At 33.9% G+C, this 16,653-nt stretch overlaps 1 protein-coding gene across 2 annotated transcripts in view; it reads left to right on the top strand.

The window, feature by feature from the left end:
- ARHGAP5 (Rho GTPase activating protein 5) overlaps positions 1-16,653 on the top strand; it is a 79,288-nt gene that overhangs the window by 55,272 nt on the left and 7,363 nt on the right. For both annotated transcript variants that reach the window (XM_039247133.1, XM_039247132.1), the window contains exons 4-6: positions 12,974-13,051; positions 15,674-15,805; positions 16,506-16,611. In XM_039247133.1, the coding sequence (XP_039103064.1) occupies positions 12,974-13,051; positions 15,674-15,805; positions 16,506-16,611 (316 nt within the window). The remainder of the gene's footprint in view (positions 1-12,973; positions 13,052-15,673; positions 15,806-16,505; positions 16,612-16,653) is intronic.

The raw sequence follows: 16,653 nt of genomic DNA, 5'->3' as shown, positions 1-16,653 counted from the left end.
CAACAAATGCTCTCCTCCATGCTCATCACTCATTTTCCCCTCGCCCCCACCCCCATCAACCCTCAGTCTAAATTTTGTTTAATGCCTGGTCAGATTTAATTTAAAACTCTTTTTGGCTATGTAGGGGTGATGTATCCTTCTTAACACATCACACTGGAGACTCATGATGTCAATTCCTAAAGGACTTTTTATGTTGCTTTTGAAATTCTAGGCTTTCACAGCACCTGGATGGCTCATTCAGTTAAGGGTCTCTTAATTTTGGTTTACATCATGATCTCACTGTTGAGGAAATGGAGATGGAGTCCTGTGTTGGGCTCCACACTGACAGCATAGAGCCTGCTTGGGATTCTCTCTCTCTGCCATTTCCCCATTTGTGCATGCATGCTCTCAAAAATAAATAAACTTTTTAAAACATGAAAGTTTAGGTTTTTAATAACCTGAACAGTGTCAAAGAAATGATAGTGGGTATCATTGACATCTGAATTTAATGATTCAAGCGTGACCTGTTTATTTTGGATCTAGTAAGGAGGAATTATAACTTAGTCCCTTAAAGAATTTCTTTAGTTTTAGTATGTTGTATCTAGAAGAAACTCCTTGAGTCTCCAAACATTCAATATTGACAGTTATTGTTGAGGTTTTCTGGTATATTAATATTACTTTTTATGGTTTGTAGCTCTGAAATATATTTTTACCTGTTAGCTGTAACATTGTCTTCTTGAAGTAGCTAGTCATTGGGTCTTAAGTAATGCTTTATTGTTGTTGTTGTAATCTTCATGAGAGTAGGGACGCCTACCCCCTAAAACCCATGGCTGTAACACATATAATTAAGCCCTTACTTAATGTTTAAACAGTTTTTTCGTAATAACTGAGTATTTGTCCTTGCAACATTATACATGAATAATATTTCAGTCTTTATTTTCTAAACTACAATTAGAATTTGTTGTTTTTCCATATAAAGAATGCATGATAAGTGCAAAAGTTAAGAAAATGGAAGCATTCGTGATGCTGTGAGATTTCACAATTTAAATGTATATCAACTAAATAATTTGGATTATGCTGAACCCCCCACTAGTTATAATATCCTAAGAACATGATTTTTGCATTGTAATTATATGATGAAAATAACTTGTTTGTTTAATTTTCATACCTCTATGAGTTGTGTGTACAGTTACTGTATCTGTTTTATACTTGTGGAAACAGTCTCAGAAATTAATTAATGCATATGAGGTCACACAGTTGGATTCTAGCTCCACTTAAAATTACTGCTTACAGGTGACTTGATAATCAGAGTTGTTTTTCTCTTGTTGTTAATGAAAGGAACTATGTCTTTCATTATAGCAAGAAAAATAGTACAGATAAGTCCATAAGAAATAGACTGAAAAATCACTTGTGATTTTATAAGTTTTTCTTTTTCTAGATAGTTTTACCATGTATAGTACATATTTAAACAATACATAGCTTTTTCAAAAGAGGATAATTAAACATGGTTTTGTAATATTTTTTAAATGTTTAATTTTGAGAGAGAGAAAGAGCACGTGCGTGCATGAGTGGGGGAGGGGCAGCGAAAGAAGGAGACACAGAATGTGAAGCAGGCTCCAGACTTCAAGCTGTCAGCTCAGAGCCTGAGGTGGGGCTTGTACCCACGAACTGTGAGATCATGACTTGAGCTGGAAGTTGGACACTTAACTGACTTAGCCACCCAGGTGCCCCTGAAGTGTTTTTAGTATATGAGCAACATCATTCCATGCAATAATATAGTTGTCTTTGAAATTATGTTTTATGACCTGTCATATTCTAACATCTTGATAATCATAGTTTATTCATTTATCCTGTATTTCTGAACTTAAGTCTCCAAACATTCAATATTGGCAGTTATCCTTTTGTATATACATGTTTATATACTTGTATTTCTGGGGTTTTTTTTTTTCCAGAAGAATGTTAAGACACAAATTTTCTGTGCCCAACTCCAAATGGTAGAAAGTATGTAACATAAAATAAATGGGGAGACATACATTGAATGTGACAAACTAATTACCCTAACTTGTTAAATGTGTCACCTTGAGAAAGTCATTTCACTCTTCAAAGCTTATTTCCTTTAACCTTAAGGCCTCACATCAGTTATGTTGAACATGGAATAAAATGATGCATAAACTTAAAGTTTTTTTCTTTAATTTGAATAGTCTCTATGCCCAACGTAGGCTTCAAACTCGTGGCCATGAGATCAAGAGTCATATGCTTTACCTACTGAGCCAGCCAGGCACCTGTGAACCTTTAGTCATTATAATAAGGAAGGTAACACAATGAAAGATTGGAAAGCTATTGTTTTCTTCTCAAATATTAAACAATTTAATGGCTGGGAAATATAGTGACGTTTTAATTCAGTAAATTGAAGTTATAATAATATACATATCCCACTACCCTCAATGGAATTTAAAATACTGTTTTTGATTAAGAAAATACTGCAAATAAAAAAGAAGAAATACTGCCTTTAGCCTATTATTCCTATAGTAGCCTGTGCCTAAAAGGTTACTTAACCATTGCTCAAGATTCTTACTCGATTGATGTTACTTCTTCCTTATAAACTTGATGCATAGATCTTTTCTAAGAGCAGTTTTAGGTTTACAACAGAGATTTCCCATATATTCCCTGATCCCACTTATGAACCCTATCCCCAACCCACATTGCCAGCTTTACTCACCAGAACAGCACATTTTTTTAACCAAAGACAAACCTACATTAACACATCAAAATCACCTAAAGTCCATAGTGTACATTAAGAGTTCACTCGTAGTTTTGTATATCCTATGGGTTTGAAATGTGTAATGAAATACATCCATCGTTTTATCACTGCTTTAAAAATTCTCTGTGTCTGCCTCTTCATCTCTCTTCCATTATCCCTAACTATACCTAGGCAACATCTGATCTTTTTACTTCCCTCCATCATTTTGTCTTTACACGGTATCATGTAGTTGGAATCATACAGTATGTAGGCTTTCCAGATCATCCTCTTTCACTTAATAATATGCATTTTAAGATTCTTCATGTCTTTTCATGGCTTGATAACATTTCTTTTGGTACTTAATAATGTTCCATGTCTGGATGTGCTAGTTTATCTATATACCTACTGAAGGACATGTGAATTGCTCCCAACGTCCAGCAATTATGAATAAAACTATGAACATGGTCTGCAATTTTTGTATAGACCTAAGTTTTTAACTCCTTTGGGTAAATAACAAGGAATGTCATTGCTAGATGGTATGTTGTGTTTAGATTTATAAGAAACTGCCAAACTCTTCCAAAGTGCCTGCCATTTTGCATTCTCACCAGCAATGAATAGGACTTCCTTTTGTTCCACATCCTTGCCAGCAATTAGGGGTGTCATTGGTGTTATTCTAATAAGTATATAATGGTATCTTGTTTTATTTAATTTGGAGTTTTCTAGTAACGTATTATATGGAACTTATCTTCATATCTTTCTTAATGGTGCCTGTTAAGGTCTCTGGTTTGTTTTGTAATGGCATTGTTATTACTGAGTTTGGAGAGTTCTCTGTATATTTAGGATAACACTCCTGTATCAAATGTGTCTTTTGTAAATATTTTTTCCCAGTTTGTGGCTTGTCTTCTAATACACAGAATCTACTGCTTTTCACAGAACAGAAATTGAAGTCCGGTTTATCAGTATTTTCCTCAAGGATTGTATTTAAAAAGGCATCACCATACCCAAGGTCATCTAGGTTTTCTGCTACTATCCTCTAGACATTTTATAGTTCTGTGTTTTACATTTAAGTCATTTAATTTTTTACATTTATAATCCATTTTGAGTTCTTTTTTGTCAAGGGTGTAAGGTCTATGACTAGATGTCCCCCCACCCCACCCCCCATTTTAAACATAGATGTATAGCTTTTCTAGCACCATTAGTTGAAGAGACTATCTTTGCTCTGTTGTATTTATTGCCTTTGCTCCTTGGTTAAAGAGCAGTTGACTTTAATAGATTTCTGTTTCGAGGCTCTGAGTTTTGTTCCCTTAATCTTTTTGTGTATGCTTTCCTCAGTACCACATTGTCTTGTTTACTGTAGCTTTATAGTAAATCTTAAAGTCAGGTAGTGTCAGTCTTCCCACTTTGTTCTTCTCTTTGAATATTGTGTATGCTTTAAGTTTTGATTAATCTTTATAAAAATTTAGAATCAATTTGTTGATACTTATAAAATACAGTGGGAATTTGGGATTGCATTGAATCTGTAGGTCAAGGTGGGAAGAATTGACATGTTGACAATGTTGTATATTCCTCTCTATGAACATAGGCATCTCTCCACTTAGTTCTTTGAGTTTAATTCATCAGTTGTGGTTTTCCTCATATAGATCTTACACATGTTTGTTGAATTTATTTTTTAATTTTGGGGAGCACTAATGTAAATGGTACTATGTTTTTAATTTCAAACTCCACTTGTTCATTGGTGTCTAAGGAAAGCAATTGACTTTTGTATATTAACCTTGTATCCTGCAATCTTGGTATAATCCCTTATTGATTCCAGATTTTTTGCCTATTGGTTTTCTATATAGATGATCATGTCATTTGTGAAAAATGATAGTCTTTATGCTTTTGATTTTTTTGTTTTTGTTTTTGATTTTTTGCTTTGGCAAGGATTTCTAGGATAATATTGAAAGGTGTGGTGAGAGTAGACATCCTTGCCTTATACCTGACTATAATGGGAAAGTTTCCAGTTTCTCACTGTTAAGTATGATGTTAGCCATAGTTTTTTTATAGTCTTTATCATATTACGGAAGTTGTCTATTCCTGGTTTACTGAGAGTTTTTATCATAAATGAGTGTTGGATTTTTATCAAATGCTTTTTCTGTATATTGGTATGACTGATTTTCTTTTTTTAGTCTATTGATTTAATAGATTAATCTTGGGATTTATTAAATTAATTTTTGAATATTGAGCCAGACTTGCATATGTTGGATAAATTCCACTTGGTCATAGTGTATAATTCTTCTTATACATTTGAAAAATGTTTTTTAATGTTTTTATTTATTTTTGAGAGAGAGAGACAGCGTGAACAGGGGAGGGGCAAAGAGAGAGGGAGTCACAGAATCCGAAGCAGGCTCCAGGCTCTGAGCTAGCTGTCAGCACAGAACCCGACGCGGGGCTCGAACCCATGAACCATGAGATCATGACCTGAGCTGAAGTCAGATGCTCAACCAACTGAGCCACCCAGGCACCCCTTCTTATGCATTTTTTTATTGAGTTTGCTAATACTCTGTTGAGGATTTTTGCATCTATTTTCATGAGAGATACTGGTCTACAATTTTATTTTTTTTATAACTTTTGTCTGGATTTATAAGTTTTTTAGCATGTGAAAAATCAGCTTGAGATTAATGGACATATTTACTTCAGTGATTAAGACCTGGCATGTTGAATTATATACTTATATATAAGACCTGACATATTATATATATGTCATATCCAGAACCAGTATATTTTATGTCTTACTTACATGCATATTCTAATACATGGCGCATAATAAGGCATTGTATTAAAGCATATTAAATTCTGTTTCAAATCAAAACACATCTTGGTAAGTCTCCACATGTTCATATTTTTTTCTGCATTTATGAAGTACACCTTTAATTGAGGAAGATCTAGCTGTCTCACTTAGTGTTCACCTCACTTATGCATATTGTTAGACATTTTGTTTTAGGCTTGGGACATCATGTCAAGAGAATAACTCCCAGATCTTTTTCTCACACCCAGTATTTTCCTGTATTCCTGACTGCCTACTAAACATTTCTATTTGGATATAGTATCTTGGGATTTATTAAAATTCAGTTATTTTTCCCACAAGCCACTTCCTTCTCTTTATTTCCTTTTTTCTGATAGTAGCATTTTGTTTTTCCCAGTTACATGGGCAAAGGTAATTTCATTAATCTGACTCCTCTTTCACCCTTTCTGCCCATGTGCCATTAATTGCTAAACATTGCCCTTAGTATTTTTCTTCCATCTGTTTTCTAGCGTCACTACCATATTAAGATCTTTTAAAAAAAAATCACATTTATACTGTTACTGCTTCCAATCCCTACCCCCAGATGTCTCTTCTACTTAAAAATTTTGAGCCCTTAGAAGACAAAACAACTGAATTCCATTGCCTAAGAATTGCTTTTAAAATCTAAGTTATTTTGGTTGCAAGAAAACAAAATCCAAAAAAATACACTTAGTTGAAAGCACAGTTATCTCTGGAAGCCAAGAGTATCTATCTCAGTGGACTAGAATCCAGGTAATAGTATCATCTGTTTTTCTGTGTCCTTTTCTCTCTCTTTGCCTTACCTTGTCTATCACACCTCCTATATTTTTTATGTTTTAGTTTTAATTACATCCTGAGCCTAACCAGATGTCTTTAAGTCTCCAATTCCAAATTCTCAGAAGAGAGAATCTGATGAGTATAACAGTATATTGTATCAACTAGTTTGTTTGTTTAGCATTGCCAGATCATCAAATTATTTAATTAAAAAAAATTTTTTTAATGCTTTATTTATTTCTGAAGGAGAAAGAGACAGACAGTGTGAGCAGGAGAGGGTCAGAGAGAGAGGGAGACACAGAATCTGAAACAGGCTCCAGTCTCTGAGCTAGCTGTCAGCACAGAGTCCGACGCGGGGTTTGAACCCACGAACCGTGAGATCATGACCTGAGCCAAAGTCCAACACTTAACCGACTGAGCCTCCCAGGCGCCCTTAATATTTTAAAGTAACTGATTAATGTAGAATATGTTTTGTTTTGTCTAAATGCATATTGCATTTTGCGGTTTTCTTGAAATATGATATGCCTTAATACTACTCTTGACCCATCTACTTCCCTCTGTGGTTTTTACATTTCTATCAAGCAAGAAGAATACATTTTTAATTGTGTAGCATCTAACTTCAATAAGGTTATATCCTACCAATACTTGATTTTTTTTTTCCCCCACATGAGCTTTTTAGGGTTTTTTTATTTGAGGTAAAAATCATGTAACCTATAACTTAACCATTTGAAAGTATACAATTCAGTAGCATTTAGTAAGTGTATCCACAGAGTTGCATAACCATTCCCTCCTAATTAGTTCCAGAATATTTCATCCCTCCAAAGGAAATTCTGTACCCATTAAGTATGTAGTTACTCCTCATATTTCACATTTTCTTCATCCATTCCTGACTGTTTGAATAGTGCTTTTATGGATTTGTGTACAAGTATTTGAATACCTGTTTTGAGTTCTTTTAGAGTATATGCCTCAGAGTATGTCTTTTTGAGGAATCATCCATACCATTTTATATCCCCTCCACCAGTCCTTGAGAGTTTCCATTTCTCCCCATCCTTACCAGCTCTTGTTTTCCTTTTTTTTTTTTTTTTTTTTTTAGTATAACCATAATTTTTTCATTCCTATGTATGAAGTTACACTTCATTGTGATTTTTCCCTAATGGCTAATAATATTGAGCATTTTTCATGTGCTTGTTGGGCATTTGTATATCTTTGGAGAAATGTCTTTTGCCACTTTTTACATTAGATTGTCTTTTTCTTGTTTGGTTATGAGAGTTCTTTGTATATTCTGGGTATTAGACCCTTATACAAATGATTTGCAAATGTGTTATCCCACTTTGTAGATTATCTTTCTTCATAATGTTTTTGATGCAAGTTGTAAATTTCATAAATGTTTCTGATGAAGTAGTAAATTTTCATAAAATTTATTTTTATTTTGTTCCTATTGTATCCTGAGACATGTGTGCTCATTAACATAGACTTATAATTATTGTTTCATATATTTTTTAAACCCTAGAGAAACAAAAAGGTGCTGCAAATCAAAATTGCAGTATTACTGGTTTATAAAAATATCTGTAATTACTTTTACTTTATTTTTTTGATATGACTTCGTATTTCAGCCTGAAAGACTCTCTTTAGCGTTTCTTGATAAACTTTCTCAATTTCTATTTATCTGAAAATGTCTCAGTTTTTTACTTCATTTTTGTTTTTCCAGATACGGAATTCTTGGTTGATAGTTTCTTGAGGACTTTATATCCTCTTGTTGCCTTGTGGCCTCTGTGATTTCTGAAGAGAAATAGGCTGTTAATCTTAATGTGGATTCCTAGGATATGATTCAGTTGTCTTTTGTTTTTTTAGTGTACCTCTTTTTGAGTTCGTCCTGCTTGCAGTTTGCTGACTTCTTGGATATATGTATTTGTGGTTTGTTCGTATTTTTCCTTATTTCGTCTTCAGCCATTATCTCTTTAAGTATTTTCCTTTCCATCTAGGAAAGCCCTTGTGCATGTATTGGTAAACTTGATGGTGTCCCAGAAATCTCTTAGGCTCTGTTCATTTTTCTTCATCCTTTTCTCTTTTTGCTCCCAGACTGGATAATCTCAATTAACCATTCTTTAAGTTCACTGATTATTTCTTCTGTTTGCTAAAATCTGCTTTTTAACCTCTCTAATGAATTTTTCATTTTTGTTATTCTACTTTTCAGTTCCAGAATTTCTCTTTAGTTCTTATAATTTCTTTGTATTTATTGATACTCATTTTTTTATTTAAAAATTTTTTAGTGTTTATTCATTTTTGGGAGGGACAGAGAGACAGAGCATGAGCAGGGGAGGGGAAGAGGGAGAGGGAGAGGGAGACACAGAATCTAAAGCAGACCCCAGGCTGTGTGCTGTCAGCATAGGGCCCGATGCAGGGCTCAAACTTACAGACTGCGAGATCATGACCTGAGCCGAAGTCGGACGCTCAACTGACTTAGCCACTGAGGCGCCCTGATACTCACTTTATTGTCATCCTTCTGGTTCCTTTCACTTCTTCATGTTGTTTTTGAACAGTTGATTTAAATAAAGTTCTTGTGTAGTAGAGAGACTGGGTTCCCTCATGGACAGTTTGTGTTCATTTCTTTTTGTTCCTTGAGCATACCATATTGTTTCTGAGCATACCAGTTTTGTGTTTTTCTATGCTTCTTAATATTTTGTTGAAAATAAGGGGTGTTGAATATTGTGTTGTCTATGGAAATCAGATTCTCCTCCCTTATCAGAGTTTCTCTTGCTGTTTACTGGCTATGTTTGCTTATTTGGGGTCTTTCCTAAACTACTATTTTAAAGTCCGTATTCTTTGTCATTTGTGGCCACTGACGTCTCTATTCCATTAACTTAGTGGTTAGCTAGTGTTTTGACAGTTTGCTTACATGTTTGAAGTCACTGGAAAAAATTATTTCCAAGTCTTTGCACATTGTATTGGCTTACTCTTTTAACACTTAACCAGAATATAACTCTGCCTGAGCCTTCACTTCCAGCTTGAGCAGTGTTTGTGATTAGCCAGAGGTCAAAGTTTCTAATCTTGTCAGGCATTTTCTGAGGATGTATTCAGCTTTGGGGATGCATGTGGGCTTCTTGATTCCCCAGTATATGTAGAAGCTTTTAAAATTCTTAATCCCCCACTGTCTACTTTGCCAAAATCTTCCATGATAGGCTTGCTGGTCCTAACTTGCTTCTTCCATTTCCACATTGCTACAGCCAATACTTGTGCCCTTTAAAAAGCCAGTGAAGCTACCTTAGCCCTAGGAAAGTTGAGTGTAACATATGAGTAAGCCCTTGTGCTGTTCCATCTGGGAAACTGGTCAAAACCCATCACCACACTTCCTTAAGAATAAGATCTGTATTGCTTCCTTTGGCACTTGTAACCTTGCCCAAAGCACAGGCTGTCATCGTTATGGTTGTTGCTAATCTGAAGTGTATGGGTATGGTAGGTGGACAGTTAAAAGCTGCTATCTTCACCAAGGCTTCTAATGATTGTGATTTTTTTTTTTTTTTACTAGATTTCATAGTTCTGCAAACATTGATGCCCACACTTTTTGACAGTTTCTTAGTTGCTTTTTGGGGGAAACCAAGCCCTGAAATTCCCATCTCCATCTCTTTACTGATGCCATGTCTACATGGCCATGTTTGTCTAATTTATGTTATCTACACACTTTACTTTTCTCTTACACTATGTAATCTATTTTGTGAATTTAGTATTATTTCATCCTGAAGGTATACAGAAACAGGCTTTGAAACTCTTATTTTATATTCTTTATTAGCGGCTCAGATAGAACTTGGACCATTTTAGAGCTTCAGATACCAATAACTCTGTACAGCACAAGGGTTAGTTACTTTTCTAATAAAAGAAAAAAGAGGACTTAGTTTAAAGTTACTTTCAATGTAACAATCTTTAAATTTAGTTTTAGAATATTGAAATAGATTTCTAATGCCTTTATTTATTGCTTAGAGGCCCATGATAGATACTTTGGGTGATTTAAGCCCAAGTAAAACTTTGATAATTCACATCTTCATAATTGAGTTGGGGATGTTTTTTGTTCATTTTTTTTAAACATCATTTAATTATTAGTAAATGGAAGGCAAGATTTTTGGTGTATATGATTAAGTACCTTAAAATTTTCATTTAGGAAGTAATAATAAATACCTTATCTCTATGTCAGGGGTTGTCAACCTTAGCATTATTGACATTTGGAGTTATTTAATTCTTTTTGAGAGGGGCAGTCCAGGATATAATTTAATTTAGGTGTATTATGCCTAATCACCTAAATTAGCGATCATGTCTTTTTCAGCCCCTTTATTTATTTATTTCAAATGTTTTTATTTATTTTGGGGAGAGAGAGAGCTCATGCACTTGAGCACGAGCAGGGCGGGGCATAGAGAGAGGGAGACGCAGAATCCCAAGCCCCTCCAAGGCTCTGAGCTGTCGGCACACAGTCCAACGTGGGGCTGTAACTGACGGACCTTGAGATCATGACCTGAGCCTAAATCGGAGGCTTAACTTGACTAAGCCTTTTTTTTAGCCCCTTTAATTCAAAAGAATTTTTGAGATTATCATCAGACTTTTGACCACTAGTTTTTTCACTATATAAATGAACTACTCTTTCTCTCTCAGTTTGAATTTGATGTTTCCTCATTATTAGATTTGAATTATGCTTTCTTGTTAGAAATACCACCAAGGTTGTTAATGTCTTTTTAAATACATCAGACCTGTTGAGGCAGAGTATCAGTTTAGCCCAGGAATTTTGATTATTTGGTGGTGTCTGTCATACTTCTTCACTGAAGTTAAAACTTTAATTTAGTAACTTGTTATTTATAGAGGTTCATGTGTTCTTATTATATCCAGTGAGTTATAATACATTCATGTTACTCAGAACATCCTAGCTTAGGCTTCTTCATGGCGTCTGTGTCCTTTTAAGATATATCCCTATAATTCTTTAAGTACTTGCTCAACTTACTGGCATCAGATGTACCAGGCATGGCTTATATTTTTCCTGATTCATCCTTGGAATCTGCCTTTTCTCCAAATTGCTGTGGTTTGTTTTGGTAGAAAATGATACTTAGAAACCAATATTGGGGCTGCTTCTGGACTATCTCAGCAAAAAAAAAAAAAAAAAAAAAAATTCTAGGAAAGCTAAGAAAAATGTATGTATATTTGTATCTGTACTTATTTCTGTAGCAGTTTGTTATAAAACGTGACTTTATCTTTTTACCTTCAATTTTAATCTAACACCTGTGATCAGAAGAGTATAATGCCTTATGAAATTGAGTCTCTTTTAGAAATGCTTTAAGAAACTTCCTGTTGAACATAGAGAATAGGTATAGATTTTGGCCAGTGACACAAATGTTAGATCTTTCGTTACTGTCCATAATTCCCTGAGGCTTTTCTTTTTTATTCCCCCCCCCTCCTTTTCCTGTATAAATTTCTTTATGTTGTTTAGACTCTGTAATTTCTATTGATTTATCTTCAAGGTCATTCATTCACTGCTCTATCATCTCCATTCTGTTTCAGTTTCTTTAGTTCTAAAGCTTCCTGTTCTTATTATTTGTTTTTTCATGAACTTTCCCTTTTTTTAAGTGTGTTTATAATTGTTCATTGAAATGTTTTATGATAGCTGCCTTAAAATCTTTGTCAGATAATTCCAAAACTGGCACCTTTGTGTTGGTGTCTTATAATTATCTTTTCTCATTCATATTGAGATTTTTTTGGTTTGTGGTATGATGAATATTTTAGCTTTATTATTGTATCCTGGTCATTTTGGATATTATACTATGAGCCTTTGGATCTTCTGTTTGAGTAAACTTCTTCTGACACTGCACCAGCAGTTAAGGATGGAAGCCCTGATGACTTACTTGGTCTCCCTGGGCCTCTACTGACACTACCATGGTGGGGAGGGTAATTTCCCTCTTACCCCAGGATTCTGATCTCTCTTCACCCCTGTTGACACCACAGGAAGAGGAAAAGCGGTGTTGCCATTTTTTACTGCTGGGCAGAAGTGGAATTTTAATCTCCCTATTGAGTTACCCACTCATACATGTGAGGAGTGGGTTTCATGGTCCTTGGCTGGAGGAAGGCAGATGTAATTTTAAAATGTTTTGTTTTTGCTTTCTAAGTCTATACCTTTCACAGTCCTTTCACTTGAGAGAGAAAACTTTTCTTGTTGTGGCTGGTTTTCTGTTATTTTTTTCCTTTCTCTTTTTTGCCTATGTTTTATGGTATCTCTGGATTGAAACTTCTCTGTTGTCCAGTCCAGTATATATGAGGTAAAAAGAAACCCCAGAGAACTCCCTATCATTTTGTTCTTCAAGTGCCAAGATCATTAGACAGCCTGTCTTCTCATCACCATTCAGAATTTTGATGTTTGCTTTTTAAATACTGTGTTCAGGAATTTTAGCTGTATTTAGTGGAAGAAATAGTAAGAAACATATTTTTTCATTTTGCATGGAACTGGATGTCCTAAATGATTTAAGAGAAAAAGTAGTCCATTAAGAATTTCAAAAGAAATGCTCAAAAAATTTTAATTATTAATAGTATTTTACCACCACAGTTTTGTAAGTTACTAATATGTATATAAGGTTGAGTGTATTCTTTGTTGTATACACGTATGTATGTATGTATGTATAAAAGCTTGTGTATTTCTTTATTCTTTTTAGGATTATGTACTGAAGGACTCTACCGTGTTAGTGGGAACAAAACTGATCAAGACAATATTCAAAAGCAGTTTGATCAAGGTGAGGTATATAGAATAAAATCATTTTTAAATTATTTTCCTTACTGAAATTTCATGGTGGGAAGATTGATTTTCTAAGGATGTGGGATTTTGAGAGGAAAGAGTTTTGAAGCAGGATTTTAAATGTATGATAGAATATTTACCACAGTTAAGAAATAGGAAAGCTGTAAATCCATTACCAGAATTAGAAAAGCAATAAATTGACTTATGATAAATCAACATCTTTGTAATCAAAGATAGTACTTATTTAAAGATGCAATTTAAAATTTTTTCCATGCTCTAGGACAAACTAACCATTAGGAATAAAAACAAATCAAAGTTTTAATTGTAAAAAAACCTATAAGCACATGGAGAAAAATCAGTGAATATTTTTCTAATCTTGGAGTAGCAAAGGCCTAATACTTGATAGGAAATGTAGAAAGCCTAAACAGGATGATAACATGGACTCCTGTCTCTGTGTGAGATAGTGGATAAAACATAAACAAAACCAGAAGACAAACTATTATAAACTTGAGGAAAGTGTGGAATAATATCTAGGCTAGATTAAGCAATTCACATCAGAAGAAAGTGGCCAAAAAGTATATGAAAATATGCTCTGTCTCTATGATTTGTAGATATAAACCCTAAAACAAAAAGAGTTGATGTTGATTTTGATTTATTATCACAGTGAAAAAAATTGCTGATAGAGTGTAGACAAACAGGTATGTTGTACACTGCTGGTCATGGGTGCCTTTTGAGAGGCAGTTCATGTATATCTATTAAAATTCAGTTAAGTTTACTCCAGAAATTCCACGTACAAATATTTATGTTACAGAAGTCTTTGTGTAAGCTTGCCAAGATATGCTTGAAAGAGCATTTATGATAACATTGTCTGAAATTCTTTTAAATGGTGGGGGCCTATCCACATGCTTTATAAGTAGAATACAAGATGCCCCTGTAAAATAATGTGGATTTGTGTGTGTTAAAATGGTAAAATGTCAGCTGTTGAGTGGTGTGAAAGCTCTGAAAGTATATTCTATATATAGGATTTCATTTTAAATTTGTGCATTTTCACTTACAGTAATGATAGGACAGGTTGTAGTCAATACTAGGGCTTCTTGAATTATACTTTATGGTTTTGTTTTCTCATTCAGTCACTTACTGTGCCATAGGGAAATTAGTTTTTCTAAAGCCTAACTTTTTCTTATCTAGAATGGGAGTGATAAGAGGAACTGGGATGAATAATGAGATAATGAAGAGTTTTCTGTGCCACACACCATACTAAATACTCATCAGATAGTTCTTCTTATAGGAAATGTAGGCTAAGAAAGTAAGCTTTAGTATATAGTAGTGTTTATCACAGCATCTTTAATGTTTTTAAATGAAATGTAAATGTTCAGTAATAAAATGTTATGTAAATTACTAAATCTGGGGGGATGTTTTGTGGCCATTAAAACCATTTAGGGCAAAGAGTTTTTAATGGGTTAAGGATGTGTGAGTTCTTAATACCACTCTTGCAAATTTTCAGTTATATTACAATTAAATGTTACCTGGCACACACAGAAAAGATTTTAAAAGTTTGCTTGTGAAATTTTAATCATCTTAGATAAATCCAGTGTAAAATGTATGTTATGATTTTTCTATTCTTTTTACTGAATAGAAAAAGGGTAAAAAGAAACATACCAGAATAAATCAAATATAAACAGTGATTGTTTCTAGGTAATGGGGGCTAATTTCTTTTTTGTTAGTCTGTGTTTTTACATTTTCTCTCACAAGTATCCATTATACTTATAAAAGGAAAAAAATGATTCTTTTAATAGCAGATTAACCTTATGATACACCTTTAGTATATTCCATTCTTGTTTTTCACTGAAAAGTGTGGAAATCAAGCTGTTCCATATAGAAAATCAGGTATAAGCTAGAAGGTGTAAACCCATTTGATTTCAACAAGTATAAGCTAGAAGGTGTAAACTAAAATTTATATGCTTAATCCCTATCTTTTGTCTTTCTCTTTTCTTATGGCCTTTTTTAAAGTTTATTTTGAGAGTTCGGGGAGGGCAGAGAGCTTGAGAGAGAAAGAGAATCCCGATAGCCCACGTGCCCCCTTTATGATCTTTTAAAGTAGGTTATGTAAATAAACTACTTTAAAAGGTAGGTATTAGTGAAAGCTAATGTTCTATGCATACTAATAAGCCTAACAGCATTTTAAATTTGCTGTAATAGAAGATGCTTCCTGCTTGGTTCTCCCTTATGTAGACAAACTTACATTAAAACAGAAGGGGAGGGGCTCCTGGGTGGCTCAGTTGGTTGAGCTTCTGACTCTTGATTTTGGCTCAGGTCATGTCATGGGATGGAGCCTCCACGGGCCAGAGCCTGCTTGGAATGGTCCCTCCCCCACCCCAACTCTCTGCCACTCCCCCATGTGCTCTCTTTGTCTCTCTCTAAAAAATAAACTTAAAAAAAACTGGGGGAGATATGAATCAGCCTGTAAAGAAACCTCGCTGAGGAGAAGACTCTAATAATATTTGTATATACAAGTACCTATATTTAGCTTATGTCTCTTATACTATATTGAAATTTTACTATATATATAAATAATATATATATTTATATATGTGTATCAATTTAAACTTTTGTCTTGTAGATCATAATATCAGTCTAGTATCAATGGAAGTAACAGTAAATGCTGTCGCTGGAGCTCTTAAAGCTTTCTTTGCAGATCTGCCAGACCCTTTAATTCCATATTCTCTTCATCCAGAACTATTGGAAGCAGCAAGTAAGTTGTAAGCCTCCTTTTTTGAAGAGGGATGATAATGGTGTGTTTTATATATTGATTGCTCTGTGTTAAAATCAGCCATGCACTAGAATGTGTAGCTAATAAAAGTTATGACTCTTTCTTAAAGGTTATTTTCCTGTAAGTAAACAAAATCAGAATCCAGGAGATTGTTCCCAAGGAATATTTAGTTTTAGCTCTCAGGTGACTCAGTGCTTCTAGCAATTTGAAGATCATTATACTAGAAATTTGAAATTTGTATTTTCAATTCAAACTCAGAGATTTTGTAAGAAAATTAAATGAACTCTTCAAATGAATGTATCTGTAACATATTTGAGTAAAATATTAACTTGTGTATGGTGTGTACACATGTGTATTTACGTTTTTTAAAGTCAAATTAACTTTGGCCTCATGTCTTAAGTCATTTTTTAAAAAGTAAGGTAGGAAAACAGGTGCTTATTCAGTATTACCATTTTGAATTTTATCATCTCTGAGTCACTTTGACCTCGTGATTAGCTTTACTTGCAAAAAGACTATTATGATAGATGATACGTATTTAGCAAGTTTCTTAGAACATTTTCTTATGCTTATATGCTTCAAATAGATTCTTTATTGTCTTTTACAATAAGCAAAGCAGGAAGCTTTATCAAGTATCTTTAAATGTGTGCGTTTCAACAGATTCCTCCCTACTTTAATTTTACAGAAATCCCTGATAAAACAGAACGTCTTCATGCATTGAAAGAAATTGTTAAGAAATTTCATCCTGTAAACTATGATGTATTCAGATACGTAATAACACATCTAAACAGGTATTTTTATCTTTTGTTTTTGCTGTTGCACTATAAATTTTA

Source organism: Hyaena hyaena, unplaced genomic scaffold, assembly GCF_003009895.1.
Source record: "Hyaena hyaena isolate Hyena2069 unplaced genomic scaffold, ASM300989v1 scaffold_291, whole genome shotgun sequence".
Taxonomy (NCBI): domain Eukaryota; kingdom Metazoa; phylum Chordata; class Mammalia; order Carnivora; family Hyaenidae; genus Hyaena; species Hyaena hyaena.
This window is presented reverse-complemented; position numbering and strand designations above follow the sequence as displayed.